A 14,736-nucleotide genomic window follows, 5' to 3' on the forward strand; every position below is an offset into this window, starting at 1 on the left:
TGCTGGAAAGCCATCATTTTAATGAGAACTTCTCCTGTGCTGACTCCCTCCCCTCAGAAGACTCTTTTCCTGCTGAAAGCCAGTATTTTCTATTCCCCAACCAACTCCCAAACTCCAGATATTGCTGTCTTCCATCTGCAGAGTTCCAACCCTAGCAAGAGCATTATGTGGAGGGACGGTAAAGACTCGACAGGAAAAAAAGCGATGATGACATGCCCCATGGTTCATTTCTGGGTTTCTTCCCAGGCCAATTCAAAACCTCCAAAATACGGTCCAACGGGCTTGCACTTCTGTGACAAACTGTTCACCCACATCTCTGACTCAGACCAGGTGTCCTCCCCCCAACATGGGCAAGGCCTGGTGGGGAGGACACCCCCAGCCTTTCCCAATACTAATAAACAGCCCCTTGGTCTGAGCAGCACTGGAGGCGGGCTCGGGAACCATCCACTACTACCGCTGTGGGGCCAGGCCTGTCTCATAGCCCTCTGTCTTCATGTCGTTGAGCCCTAGCTCCTCGTTTTGGTCAAACGTGCGCTTATAATGCTCCACCTTCATCTCAGGATCATCTTCAGGTGCATACACATTCTGCAAGGTCAAGGACAGACAATCAGCGCCTGTGCCACCCAGCTATCTGCCCCCTCACCCCACCAGGTGGCTTCCAACTCCCGCCTTCCCAAAAACTTAATGAGTGTTTTTATTCTAAAGGCCTCCAATTCCCCATAGCTAGTCTCAACTAGCGAGCAGCAACAGAACCCAACACAGTCCCAAGAATGGGACCCTCCAGCCCTAGGCAGAATTAGGTAACAGTCTGTCTAAAAAACTTTCTATCTGCACCTTCTTATGAAGAGTATAGCAACAGTCTTAACCATAGAGAGACCTTAAACAGTTCTGCCTGACCAACAAAAACTGCTCAATAAATGTTAAAGTTATTATAAATCACCAGAATATCTCTCCAGTCAGTTTAAAGCCTCTCCGGTGTCCTATTTCAGCCTCTGGAGAAGGCACCATTTCTCCTCACTCCACAATTAGATTTGTGCAAAATCTAATTCCATTAGATTAGCAGCAAAATGACAACTCCATTGCTAGGGATAAGAGCTAAACTAGAGAAAGGAGGAGCCTAGGAGCAGCTTCCCCCCCCCCCCCTTGACACACACTTACAGTCTCTCCTGCCTGCCCCCACTTCCTTAGGTCTCAAATTCTAAGAGGTCTCAAATTCTAATATATAAGAGGTTCCTTGATAAAAAGCAGTTCATTTAGAATCACGTCTCCAGCTTCTGGAGAAATAATACATATTCAAGGAAGGTCAGAAAATAGTTCTCTGTTAACTATCAGGGAAGGTCGACCGTACCTGCAAGTAGCTGTTTCCTGCTGGATCATTCATAATAAAGTGGGCCTTCACGTTACCCTCAAGGATCTAAACGAAAGAGAATACAGCACATAAACTTTACATCCCTCCTAGTAAGAAGGGGCTGGTCTACCAGACAAGAACTAACCCAATTTACTGGGTTTGGCAGAATCCCCAAAAGTTTTAGAAATGCTGAAATGAGGTACCTCTCAAAGTGGAGCGGAGAAGACCTAAAATAAAGGCTGTATGAAAGTTACTTAAGAAGCAATGTGACATCCTGGATCTCATCTCCCATTCCACATAGGTCCCTTCTCCCTCCACCCCATCAGAAAACTGCAGGATTCACACTATGGCCTAGGGGGCGCCAGCCTAGTTGAAGGATGGAGGGACAGGAAGCAAGACCGGGAGGTTAAGAACGTGCTGTTATTAGAAACAGACGTACATACCCAGCCCTCTTCCCACACTCAGCTCTCAGAACACTGCCAGCCAAGTTGTCCTCCTCAGGCCAGGAAATGGAATACCCACTGATGGGGTGAGAAGCCCAAGAGGGAAAACCTCATGACACTGGCACTGGGGTTTTATAGCTCAACAAAGGGCTAAGCTAACTCCCCCTACAAGGAGCCCGATGTGAGTGAGATTCACCTCCACGCTGGTGTTTCAGCCCTCTGCTTTTAAGTTGACAAGGACTATCAGCTACCCGAGCAAAGCCCCAACCTTTGAAAGACAGAAAGTTAAATGGAAAAAAAAAAAAAAAAAAAAAAAAAAAAAAAACTTAAAAGGAAATGGAAACTATGCAAGGAAAATAAAACATCAAAAAAATACAACCAACATCAACATTCTCATGAGAAAAAAAACACTACATCCTTAAAACAACAGGATGCTACTTGGAAAAGGGAGGAGGGAGAGTATTCCAAAACCCGAAAAAAAAAAACAAAAAAACAACTCTTGGAAAAGTAGTATAAATGAAAAACATGAAAAACCCAACTACAGCTACTAAAGCGCTCCAACAAAACAAGGGAGAAAACCAAGAAAGAAGAGGACACGGCCTATCGGAAACCAGGAGAATCCCCAACAAGTTGGTTAGATGTTTAGAAGGTGGCAGGACAGGGTATGCGGCCTCTTGCCCACTGGCACCCCAGGACCACACGCACCGAAGGGCCAGAATCAACTCACCTGGTCTAACTTCTGGCTGAACTCCCGCAGTTTCTCCATCTGGTCAGGATTGGAACTGTCACCCAGTGTGAAGGGGTTCTTGGTCACCTGCAATAATCGGCATCCAAACTGCTAGAATACCAGGTTTGACCATTAAGCTCGTGGGGAATGGCAGGACGGGGCCCAGTTGGGGAAGCCTACGTTTCCACACCACCATCCTGACCTAGGCGGCCACTGCTAAGAATACAGAGATTAACCTGCCAAGATGACAACTGGCAATATGAAGCACAAACTATAAAATGTCCTGACGGCACAAACTCTCGTTCCAGTTTGAAAAAGAAATGCAAAGTATAATTTATAAAGACAAAATGCCTGACAACTGAGAATCAGGTAAGTGAAATGACTCAAGAGAATAAATATATGGGCTAAATCAACACACATGCCTATACATGTTGGGGAGTTTCAGGTTCTGGAAGGACCCTCCTCCCCGCATTTTATAGTGAAATGAGTGACTTACCCAAAACTACAAAATACCTACATTGTTCCAGAGGTAAGCCTGAGAGTTTCCATTCAGAATTTCCCGTCAACTTATCTTCACAACCCAAACTAATATTTAAGTCTCTCAAAATCAGCTTTAAGGCAAAGACACCCCCAGTTAAGAGCTCCAAAAACCAGGGCGCGTGAAGCCTTCTAGCCCCCTCCTCACAACCACACTGCTGAAGCGGCCTTGCGCTATACTCAGGCAACTCACCAGTTCCCGGATGTCTTTCAGTAGCCCCTCCAGTGTGGTGAACTTGCCCCCGAGGACGGCCATTCCCAGTTCAAATTCCAGCTCTGGGATTTCCACACTACACGTCTCAGACTGGGAGATGAGAGTCAAATTAGGCTTGAGAACAGAAGCCTCTTAGAAAAAGCTAACCAGAGTCCTCCTGCCAAATTAATACTGCCAGTGACAGTCTGGGGAAAAACCTGCCCCGTTCTCTCCGACTCTCCAGTTAAAGCCAGGCTCATGCCTCTCCGTGTAAACCACAGAAATGGAACCACCCTAATAAAGCGACATTCTGAGTCATGGCTCCAAGTTGCCAAGTATCCTGTCATTAAAGACCAGAGACAAGAGCCCTTACAGACACTGGAGGCATAAAGCTGCCAAGTCATCAGAGAGAGTTTATGGGTCACCTTCTGAATCTGTACTTCCTAGCATGGATTAACTCTACTCAGGGATCCTGAAACCCAGGGAAGTTAGGTGGTACCACACGATCCCAGGATGTAATTTTAAAAAGACAATTTCCCCTAGATAGAGACAGCTATGCGAGGCAGACAGACACTTTTCCAAGCAGGATGTTACCTTGAGCACGTCTCTGGTCAAATCTGAGGGATGTGTGATGTGGAAGGTGATCCTGGTGCCCAAGGGTTCTACTGCACCTCCAGATTTCACCTGCACAGACAACAGCGGTCAGGAACAGCAGCAGAGAAGATGGGATCCTCCCCTGGGGCCTGGGAGACCTCAGAAGGGCGGGGGGTTTAGACCTCCAATCAGGCCCACTAACAGCTACCAAGGACAGAGCCTTGTAAACTAGCAGGGGTGGCAGTCACCCAAACTGAAGCCACCAAGAGCCGGCCAGGAGCCTGCCAAAACTTACCCCAAATTGCCACCAAACTCTAAATTTGCCTTTGAAAAAAAACTGACTCTTCAGGTTGAAAGGGACTTTCAACTGCATGTAACATGTGGATGCACCTTACAATATTCTGGGTTCAGAATTTAAATAGCTTTAAAAACAGTAAGAATTTAACCAGCTTATGCTTGGGTACACTCAGGGAAAGGTAATGTACAACCCTCCAAGGCAGGCAATTCTGTTTTCAGAAAGAGCTAGAAAGTTTTTTATTATTGAGTCAAAATCTGTTTCCCTGCACTTCCAATCCTTTAAGAGGTGGGTCAAAAAAAGGGTCTCTCAAATAAAAAAAAAAAAAAAAAAGAGCGAGCACACCTCTCTCTTCCATATAACCAATCTTTAATGTCTTAAATGAGTTATAGTATCTCTAACTTTTTTTCTTAATTCCCAGTTCCTTCAAGGACTCCTCACCCTGCCTTAAATCCAAGAGAAAGACCCAACTTCCTCCCACTTCATCCCAAAGCAGATTCAGGACAGATCGAAGTTAAACAGGGGTTACCTCATTGGTCCGATGGCCACAGCTGTCACAATTGGTAGCCATGATGATAACCTCCTTAAAGTGGGGGATTTCTGGAAGATGGGAGTTAAGGAAGTCTGCTTCCAGGATAGCAAGAGCACCTTCTGGGGAAGAACAAATCCAAACCTTCAACACAGTTGCTAGTCCTAGGACTGTAGGAAATAGGTCACAAGCAGTAGCCTAACTCAGACAGTTCTACAGAAGAAGGCAACATTGCAACCCACGGCAATCCTTGTTCACAGATAATTGAAGACAGGACTCAGGTCAAACACAGGACCCTAAAAACCATGGCCTCATGCTCTCTTTGAACCCAAAAGCCACGGTGCACAGTCTCATCAAAGGCAACACCTTCCTCATCGCTTGGAATAAAACACATGCTTTCCCTGAAGGGAGGACTCCTCCCCAGCCCGCATACGCTCTTGGTGCCCGAGTCACAGGAGGAGCAGCCCAACTGCCTGACAAAAGATACGAACTAGTTTCATGTTGGTCTGAGCTGGAGCATTGCATTCTGGACAGTTTGTGTTGAACTGCAGCACCTGCAACACAACATGGGGACGGAGGGTGAGCCCAGCTCCGGCTAAAACCACGCAGTAGGTGAACGAGCACGCAGTCACCGCCTGCGTTGGTGGTGAGGGACTGAGCAGCACCAGTCTCCGCCCACAGCTGTGCTCCCTCCTCCGCAGCAGCCCATGGCACTCACTTCGTTTCTGAGATCTTCCTCTTCTGGCTTCTCCTCTGGTGCCTCAGCCTAGCGTAGCAGAGATACAAATCACACGCTGGCACATACACCCCAGCTTCCCAACACCCTGCCTCGGAGTGAGAGAAAATATTCTGGCCTGTGTATGTCGGCTGGCCATATGCGTTTAACAGAGAAACCAGGAAGCAAAGCCCCAGTCCACGGAAGAACAGAGCTTAAGATAGGATCACAGTCACCAGCAACCTTTGTTGTACAGTTTATCCTAAGTCTTTTTAAAAAAAAATTTTTTTTTTTGCATTTATTTATTTTTGAGAGACAGAGAGAGATAAGAACACAAGTGGGGAAGGGCAGGGAGAGAGGGAGACACAGAATCCAAAGCAGGCTCCAGGCTCTGAGCTGTCAGCACAGAGCCTGATGCGGGGCTCGAACTCATGAATTTGGAGATCATGACCTGAGCCGAAGTCGGACGCTTAACCGACTGAGCCACCCCAGCACCCCTAGTTTATCCTAAGTCTTGACATGAGCTAAGAGACACACAGACATGCGGAGATAGGGTACGCAGGGCAGCAATGACAAAGGAAGATTCCACTGATTCCAAGCAATCCAGAGAGCAAGATAATGCCAGAGCATTCTGCCGGCTTCTTCCTTCTACTTACCTGGAGCCCCAGCATCTCTTCCTGTTGTACAGTCCGGTTATAGTGTGTGATCACCAGGGCATGATCTTTCTGGGGAGCATGTGGGTTTTCCACAAAGCTGTTTCCTGAGGGATCATCAATGATCTGATGGAGGGAGTCATTACAACAAGAAATTACATATGCTCTTCCACCTACCATCAGACCTTTCCGGCACCAGTGGAACAATCCCAGTCTTAAGGGTCTCTCGTCCCCTAAATCTAGGGAACCCAATGTTCCTCAGTACTCACCAGAGTGAAAGGAGAGGCCACTCGCTTTAGCTCTTTCAGTCTGACAATGAACTCATCAATTCTTTCAGCTACGGCTTCTTCGTTTGCCTGACATGAACAGATGGTAAAAAGCATTGGCCCTGCTGACAGACCCCACTCCCTGTCAATCCCACACCACCTCCATCAGGAAGTCACCACCTGTCTTAGTATAAGTGGGAACAGAGAGACTCAGACTTCACAAGAAGATACAGCATGTAAGTTTGGTTGTGCCAAACAAGATCCAATTTCTCACTCATTCAACCATGTATAGAGCCCAGGCTCTCACGCCAGTTTAGAAATACAACAGTAAATAAAGCAGAGTCCTCTCACGGGGCTCCTCAGCCAGTTAGGAAGACACATGACTAAATATGCAATTATATTACTTCCTTTACAATAAATATAAGGTACGGTGGAACGCTCAGGAAGTAGAGATGAACCCAAGGGGATTAGGAAAGGCTCTTCAGAGGTAGTACCATCCTACCTGTCTGAGATGAGGTCTGAATCTACACTGGGAAAAGGGAAGTAGAAAAGATAGTAGATGCAAAATAGACAACATCCCGGCAGCTACAGCATCACCATGTGCTTCCCCCAAAAGTTCTCCAACATTTAATCAGAGACAGTTCAGCTACATGGGAAGCTGAACACTCTGTTTGGATACATAAATATACGTATACACACACACACACATATATATATATACATATACACATATATATACGTACATACATACGTATGTATGTACGTATATATATGTATATATGTCGTTATTGCTCGAGTTGCTGCAATCAGAAAGCCCCAGCTTACCCTTCGTGTGGGCTGATCCTGCTCCAAGCCAGAGATAGCACGGCTGATCAACCCTTCAACGGTGGTCAGGGCTAGTGAATAAGAAAAAAAGACAAGAGAGTCTTGACTATGCTATCAAATGCCTGTATGACTCTGAGCAATTCACTTGAATTCTCTGGGCTTTGATTTCAACTGTAAGACGAGGAGGCCTGGAACAAGGTTCTATTCATTTGTAACAACAGTGACGCTAACATTCTGTAATATGCACATTACAGTCTATCACACTCTACTGTCTCAAGCTGTTTTATCTTAGCTTTCAGTTTATGTTGAACCAATGAAGACCACAGCAATACCACACCCAAACCCATATACTAGCCACCAGGCCCAGCACTAGGGTTCTTGCAAGAAAGCAAGATTGTAGCCAGGCATGAACAATGAACAGTCCAACCACCCTGGTCTTATACCTACCTCCCTTCTGAGTGAAGGCAGGAATTTCAAAATCCAGCTCCGGGATGCTTGTGGTGGCAGAGTCCGTTTTCACCACTTCTCTGTTCATGTCCTGGGCAGAAAAATTTTCAGTCCAGAGAGGTCAACAGTACAGCTTCTCGGGAAATACCCAGCAGTTTCTTCCTCTGTCCATAGCAGGGGTCCGGACGACTCCCACCAAATAGGCCATGCATGAGCCCAGCTGCCCAAATGCTGAGAGTACTATTCATAACAACTACTACTCACTTCATTCCCTCTGACAAAATAAAATGACAAAGCACTTTCACAAGCCTTATCTGAACATCTGACAGCACCAACATCATTTTACAAAGGAGGAAACTCAGGCTTGGGCACCTAGAGGTATTCATTCGCGGCCGCGCCGCCTAGACCAGAGCTGTGACTCCAGTCCCCAAGCCCTCTCTTGGACACTAGGCTACCTGCTCTAGGCTCCTCTCACCTCCTGGGTCCTGACGGTCAAAGCGTAGCGCACTCCCTGATCCTGGATCCTGCCTGCCGAGTGGATCTCCGTGTTGTTCCAGCCACAGTGCTCACAGGAAAAGGAGCTCACGATTATTTCTCTGAAGAAGGGCACCTTGGTGAGCAGGAGGCGCGTCGTGCCCTGAGAAAGCAGAAAGCAGCTAGAAAGAACCAACGAAGCTCCAGTTCCCCGTCTAGCGACCCGCGGGCGTGCCTCGCCTCCGGGTCTCCAACTGGGCCTACCTGGGTCGCCGACCCCACCGCCCTTCCCCGCTTCAGCTCAACCTCCCGCCGCCCGGGGCCGCGCCCCCGCCTCACGTTGCGGTAACAGTTCATGCACAGCGACTCGATCTCAGTGGGCTGCTGCTCCTCATCCTCGGCGCTGATGGGCCGGAACAAGTGCTCGGGGGCTGGAGCCTGGGCCGGGGCGGGTGAGGGGGCTGCAGTAGCCGCCGCGGCCCCAAGCTCGACAGCCCCGCTAGCCGCCATCGCCACCACGCGCAGCTCACGCCCCCACTTCCGCCTTCCGCTCTTTTCGTGGCCCCACCCCCTTCCGTCACTTCCGCTAGCTGTCAACCCGTCTTTTCTTAAAGAGGCCGCAGATTTGGGACCCTAGGGAACAGTGTCTGGCAAGGTTTCCTCTCTGCTGGGATTCTATGGTCCAGACTTCCAAAGCCAGCCGGATTCAGGCTTTGCCTCCACCTCAGTTCAGGCGTTGCTTCCCCGCAGGACGTCCTCTCAGACCCAGGGCACTGTTTGGCTCCTTCGCAATAGCTCCATCCTACAGGGTTCTAACTATTGTCCGTAAATACAAGAGCCTTGATGGCAAGAGGCTTGGCTTGTCCCTCCGTACCCACAAGGAGGTGCGGTCCAACCTGGGCTCTGGCTCCACTCCATTGTTGGGCCAGACATTTGCTTTGGCTATAGATCCCCCTCCCTCAGTCCCTCAATCCCTCTCTCCCTTTCTGTTCTCACTCCCGATTTCTGTCCTTATAAACACCTGCCCAAATTCCAACCTCAAATACACAGCCCTCATTTTTACTCCCGCCCCCTCATCCCCAACACATCAAACCCCGGCTGACTCACCCCTCCTAGTTTCCTAATTAACAACAAAAACAACTCTTTTTTTGGTAAACTTTCCTTTCTGGTATCTCCTCTCCCTGGGCACCTCTCCTCCAGTTCTGTTGCTAAATCTAGGGTGTCAGGGAAGAGGTCCAGCCTGTGGGTATGATTAGGCCAAATTCATATGGGGTACTGAGAACCCTGTGCCAGGCAGGCTGCATGGGGAGGAAAAGGTGTTGGACAGGACATTTCCAAAGGTGCCAGACGGGGAGTATTTACCCTTTCCTCTTCCCCCCACTTCACCCATCCCTAATTTCAAGTTCCCAGAAGGATCTACGAGGACATTTGTTGTCCCTGAGTGAGTATGTACATGGGGAACAGGGGCTTAAGATTTGGAAGTCCCAAGAAAAGGGTCCATCATAAAAAAGCCATTCAAATCTGGAACAGCAGAAGCAAGGGAGACAGGCCATCTCGGGAGCCTGCAATTCATGCACACTATCCTGTGATAAGGTTGGCGAACAATGCAGGTGCAGAGGAAGGGTCTGTAACCCAGGCCGACACCCAGGCATGACAGACAGCAGTCATCTAAGGCAGGGCCTAGCTAAAGCCAGAACCCTCTGACAGACCTGGACTGGGAGGGGGTCCATGAGACAGAGCATTGAGGGACTGGAATGAGTGATGGGTGCGAGGCCACTGCTTTCAGACACAGCCCAAATAAGAGTCACACCAGACAAATATGCATCCACCATACACCTCTATTTCATTTGAATCAGAAGTCTAGGCTTCAGCCTGGGAGTCAGAAGTGAGGGGCCCCAGATGGAGAGGACACAGAGTAGGCTTCCCTGTGGGTTAAAGAAGCCCACAGAGTCTGGAGGGTTTGGTCAGCTGTTTCCATGTAGAGCTATATAAGGAAATACAGGCTCTGCTCCCTCTCATCACAGCCCCCAGCACCTGTACCCACCGGCATCAGAGCCAGCAGGGGTATAGACACACCTTCATATGCTCTTACATATTTTTCTCCCTTTTCCCTTTCCATTCCCCAACAGAAGCTGTCATGGCAGCCCTGGCGAGAAAAGAGCTCCTCTCTGTAGACCAACTGTAGCGGCGGCCACCAGGCGGCCAGAAGTGATCGGAGTCAAGTCCCAGGAAGAAGAGGCACAGGCTTCCGGCACCATGGCAACAGGCTTGCACAAAATTACCTGCACACAGAATGCCTCTCTCCCTCCCCACTCCCACCATCCTGGAATGGAGCAACTTATGAGGATTCCCAAATGAACACGGGAAGCTGGGTTTGCAAAGCCTGGTGAGTATAATGCATCCGGATGGGGGAATCGCCAAGAGGCTGAATATTCCAGGAACAACAGTCCCTTTGGAGGCCACGCCTATCCTGTGCAGGGCCCCCCACCCTCTGCCCAACAGGCCACTGTCAAGGACTGAGCCACACCTGGTGGGGGCTCAGATCCTGAGCTCTGACAAGAAGCCTGGAAGTGGGCCTGGACAAGTAGACAATCAGGGCTCCTCTTGATGGCCGAGACCATGGTCGTGAAGGCTGTAGTTGATGTCTTCCCACAGGTCTTCGAGACGGGCCTGCAGCTTGCTCAGGGCCTTGCCACTGTCCGCTTGGAGAAACTCTGGGGTGAAGGCACTGTGACCTGGAGGGGGCGGCGCCAGCTGCAGCTGGACCTCCTCGGTCTCCCGGTCAATGGCACGGGTGAAGGCGGCGATCTGCAGGAAGGTGTCGTGGCGGAAGGCCTGGAGTCGCTGACGCACCTCCTGGGACAGCACCTGGGGGTCCCGGCTGGTCCCTTCAACCGCGCCATCAGCGCGGGCGCCGGCAGAGGCGCTGAGCTCTTCCCGCAGCTGGTCCAGGTTCTGCCGGATGCGCGCGTGCAGCGCCTTGGCCTTGAGCGTGAGTCTGCGCGAGAGCGTCTGCACGCAGCGGCTGAGGCGCGCGGGACTGGCGACGGCGTGCGGGGCCACGCTGCGGTGCAGCTCCTGCACGTGGCGCCCGATGCCGCTCACCAGGCGCTGGGCGTAGGGGTGGAAGAGCGCCCGGACGCGGCCCGTGTGGTGCGCCACGAGGTTCTGCAGCTCCCGCAGCAGGCCCCGCGCCTCGTCCACGCCGCCCAGCAGCTGGGCCTTGGCGCCCTCTCCGACCACGCGCAACTGTTCCTGCAGCTCCTGTACGCGCAGCGCCACCTGCTCCATCAGCTCCGCGGTGTAGGGCTTCAGCTGCCGCCGCAAGCCCTCCAGGTTCCAGCCCACTTGCTCGTGCGCCTCTGCCATGTAGGGCTCTAGGCGCGCCCTCACCTCCACCAGCTCCTCCTGCAGCTGCCGCCGCATGTCCGCCGGGTCCTGGGGGAGCGCAGGAGGCTCCCTCGCCTGCCCACTGAGAGGGCCCAGCCTTTCCAGGAACTTGTCTATATTGCCGAGGTCTTGCTCAAGGCTGTCTTTCAGGCTCCTGGGGAAGGGGACAGACACGCAAGTCGTCAGACTTCTAGCCCCATCATCGCCTTTACTGCGGACACATCACTCACTGATCATCTGCGGAAACCGAGGATGCAGGGCGGTGGCTCTAGTCCTACCTGCGGGCCAACCACACAACCCCTCGCACGGAAGTACGAACACACACGGCGCGTGCACATCCAGACCAAAACTGCGCCCGGAAACACAGAGGCACCCGGACTCTCGCGTATTCCTTTCATTCTGGGAACACGGCCTGGGGGAGGGGGGGGGAGGGCTATTTGCAGCTCCCGGGTCCCACCCCTCAGCGGACAGGGGCAGCAGCCATCAGTGAGAGCAAGGCGGACGTGGGGGCGCTGCTGCTGGCAGAGGGGGCTGCACAACCCAGGAAGTCTGGACGGGATAAAACTAGCACAATTCGGTTCCTCTGGGCCAGTGAGGACTAAGGAGGTTGAGGAATCAGAGGCGGCACACCACAGCTCAGCTGTCTCCTCCCTGCACCCACACCCCTTGTCCTACTAGCCACTCACGTGGGTTCCCATGCCAGCTTCTGCCGCTGGACCTGCTCGGCCTTGCCTTTGTCCCCGCTGCTCTGGCTGAAGTAGTCCCAGAAGCCTTTCTGTGTCTGGGCACTTGCAAGCGCTGTGAACAGGGATGTGGTAGTTAGGGGCTGTGTTTCCTTCCCCAGGGTGGATGGGGGACCATCAGTCCAGCCTCCACCCACCGCTCGGCGTCGAAGTCGGGCCGAGACCCACCTGGGAGCAGAGCCAAAGCCCAGGTCAGAAGTGCAGTCATGCTGGCCATTATCTACTCAGAAGGAGGATGAAACGAGGCCTGGTTAGGATGAAGAAGCCAAGGAAGGGACATCTCCCAGATTTGCACCAGGGACCCTGCTCCAGGGGCAACCTGCCCCATCTGTTAACCCTTCCCTGGGGTGTGTGGAGCACAAGGCTGTTGGGGCTGATGAGGGCTGATCTAGGTGAGCATGGCTGGGAGAGGAAAGGGGGGTTCGGGGAGGAGGACTTCTTTATCACCTGGGCCACACAGCATGGCGTGTGGAGCTCTAACTGCTTTGTAAAGCCCCACCGCCACCCCCCAAGCCCCCAGGAGAAGCCCCTTCAGCCACTTCTGCCACCACCCACCCCCTTGCTCACCCACCTTCCTGCCTCCCACCGTATGGTACACCTTATGGAGTACCCCACGGGGGAAGAAGCAATCCTGCCAGAGTGCTCCGAGAGGATGCCCTTGGTCCTTACTTTCTGCCCCCAGCTCTCTGCTGAGACCCCTGCAGTCCCCTCCCTTGGGACTCTGACCCACATCCCTCCACCCAGCCTCTGCTCACCTGCTCGGTTCTGGGCACAGAGAGCAGACATTCAGCTTTATACTCCAGGGGCCTGGGCCTCTGGCAACAGTTGCCCTGAGTAAATACCACGTGGAGGTTCAAAGAAGGATGACCTCAGCTGCCTCCCAGCACTCACCTCCTGCCCTTCCCTGGCACCCAGAGGGTTAATGAGTGCCCTGGTATCAGGGGGGCTCTCCAGGAGAAGAGTGAGGAGTGAGGCCGAACTCCTCACCCAGTTCCCCCCAAGCCCTGTGACCTTCAACCGTCCCACTGACCAGCCAGCTGGCCCACCAACAGAGAAGAGCCTCTCTGCTAAGGGCCCTGCTCTTACTCAACTGCCCGAGGCCCTGTGCCCCAGCTAGACGGGGACGACGTCCAGGGGCCCGGCAGAACCTGAGCAGCTCTGGCCGGCTCCATCACTGGCTACTCAGGCAGCCTGGCGAGAGCCAGATTTATAGAGTTAAGGACACTCCCATCCTCCATGAAATAATCCTGGAACTGCTGGGAAGTCAGATGTGACAGGGGGAAGATGAGATGGTTAGAGGCACCTGGGTCCAAAGAATTAGAGCAAGAGGAGGATTCTTCCCACAGGAATACTCCACCCACAGGGCTTCGGAGGAGGGGAAGCCAGAGAGCCCAGACCTTTGTCCGACGTCACTCCCACTCCATAGACTTAGCCACACATTCCTGAACTCCTGATTTTTTTATCCTAAATGTACCTTGAATCGGCCCCCTCTCCTCCATTTCTACTACCAGTCACATCACAGCCCCTCTTGCCTCTCACCTCCATCACATCCATAGCCTCAGACAAGTCTCTCTGCCAAAGTCCTGCCTACTCAGTGTATTCTCTGCTGTGGCTCATCCCAACCCACTCTGGTCTCATCTCCTACCACACAACACCCTTGGCATTCTCCAAGCACACGGTCTCTTTCAGGACCCTCAGCCTTCATACATGCTGTTCCCTCAGTTTGAAATTTCCTATCCCTTGGTGAACTTATGTTCTCTCTCTCTCTCTCTCTCTTTTTTTTTTTTCCCAGACTTAGTTTGTATGAGTTAGGATTAGTTAGAATTACAATCCCACTTTTGGGTATACACCCAAAAGAGTTGAAAGCAGGAATTAGAGCAGATATCTGTATGCCCATGTTCATAGCAGCATTATTCACAACAGTCAAAAGGTGGAAACAGCCCCAACTGTCCATTGGCAGATCAGTGGATATGCAAAACGTGGTATAGATACACAATGGAGCATTATGTAGCCTTAAAAGGGAAGGAAATTCTGATATATGTTATAACATGGATGAATCTTGATGACATTACGCTAAGTGTAATAAACGAGACACAAAAGGACAAATCTTGTATGCGTCCACTTAAATGGAATACTTAAAATAGGCAGAGGCCGAAAGTAGATTAGAGGTGACCAGGGGCTGGGAGAGGGAGGACAAAGAGATAAATTGTTTAATGGCATAGAGCTTCTGTTTGGGAAGATGCCAAAGTTACTGGTGGTCGTTGCACAACAATGTGAATGTACTTAATACCATTGAATAGTTGTGCACTTAAAAATGATAACTTTCAGGGTGGCTGGGTGGCTCAGTCGGTTAAGCATCCAACTCTTGCTTTTGGCTCAGTTCATGAGCTCACGGCCATGGGATGGAGCCCTGTGTAGGGTTCTGTGCTGAGCGTGGAGCCTGCTTAGGATTCTCTCTCCCTCTCTCTGCCCTTCCCCATTCTCAAAAATAAATGAACATTTTTTTAATGATGATTTTCATGTTATGCATATCTTCCCATATATTTTTTGAAAAAGC

The 14,736-nt window shown here is 51.1% G+C and overlaps 2 protein-coding genes across 2 annotated transcripts; both read right to left on the reverse strand.

Annotated features, from left to right (window-relative positions):
• On the reverse strand, positions 1 to 8,599 carry ZPR1 (ZPR1 zinc finger). The gene is made up of 14 exons (XM_042959688.1): positions 8,386 to 8,599; positions 8,048 to 8,209; positions 7,573 to 7,663; positions 7,126 to 7,196; positions 6,304 to 6,390; positions 6,038 to 6,160; positions 5,385 to 5,432; positions 5,154 to 5,220; positions 4,667 to 4,737; positions 3,843 to 3,932; positions 3,249 to 3,359; positions 2,519 to 2,605; positions 1,349 to 1,414; positions 1 to 585 (listed from the first exon to the last, which is right to left on the reverse strand). The coding sequence occupies exons 1-14, from the start codon at positions 8,554 to 8,556 to the stop codon at positions 451 to 453; spliced, it is 1,380 nt and encodes a 459-aa protein (XP_042815622.1). The 5' UTR covers positions 8,557 to 8,599; the 3' UTR covers positions 1 to 450.
• Positions 8,600 to 9,922: 1,323 nt separating this feature from the next.
• On the reverse strand, positions 9,923 to 12,396 carry APOA5 (apolipoprotein A5). Its single transcript, XM_042958493.1, has 3 exons — positions 12,348 to 12,396; positions 12,123 to 12,234; positions 9,923 to 11,590 (listed from the first exon to the last, which is right to left on the reverse strand). The coding sequence occupies exons 1-3, from the start codon at positions 12,394 to 12,396 to the stop codon at positions 10,639 to 10,641; spliced, it is 1,113 nt and encodes a 370-aa protein (XP_042814427.1). The 3' UTR covers positions 9,923 to 10,638.
• Between the last annotated feature and the right edge of the window lie 2,340 nt (positions 12,397 to 14,736).

This window comes from Panthera tigris, chromosome D1, assembly GCF_018350195.1.
Source record: "Panthera tigris isolate Pti1 chromosome D1, P.tigris_Pti1_mat1.1, whole genome shotgun sequence".
Taxonomy (NCBI): Eukaryota; Metazoa; Chordata; class Mammalia; order Carnivora; family Felidae; genus Panthera; species Panthera tigris.

Bases quoted from the DNA above. Each gene is read 5' to 3' on its own strand.
- ZPR1 (XM_042959688.1), bottom strand. From the start codon at position 8,556: ATGGCGGCTAGCGGGGCTGTCGAGCTTGGGGCCGCGGCGGCTACTGCA. The intron at 4,738-5,153 runs GTATCTTTTGTC...CCCATCTTCCAG, and splicing joins GACCAACATGAAACTAGTTC to AAATCCCCCACTTTAAGGAG. The intron at 2,606-3,248 runs GTGAGTTGCCTG...CGATTATTGCAG, and splicing joins TGAAAGACATCCGGGAACTG to GTGACCAAGAACCCCTTCAC.
- APOA5 (XM_042958493.1), bottom strand. From the start codon at position 12,396: ATGGCCAGCATGACTGCACTTCTGACCTGGGCTTTGGCTCTGCTCCCA. The intron at 12,235-12,347 runs GTGGGTCTCGGC...CCCTGTTCACAG, and splicing joins GGCTTTGGCTCTGCTCCCAG to CGCTTGCAAGTGCCCAGACA. The intron at 11,591-12,122 runs GTGAGTGGCTAG...CCCCTTCCCCAG, and splicing joins AAGCTGGCATGGGAACCCAC to GAGCCTGAAAGACAGCCTTG.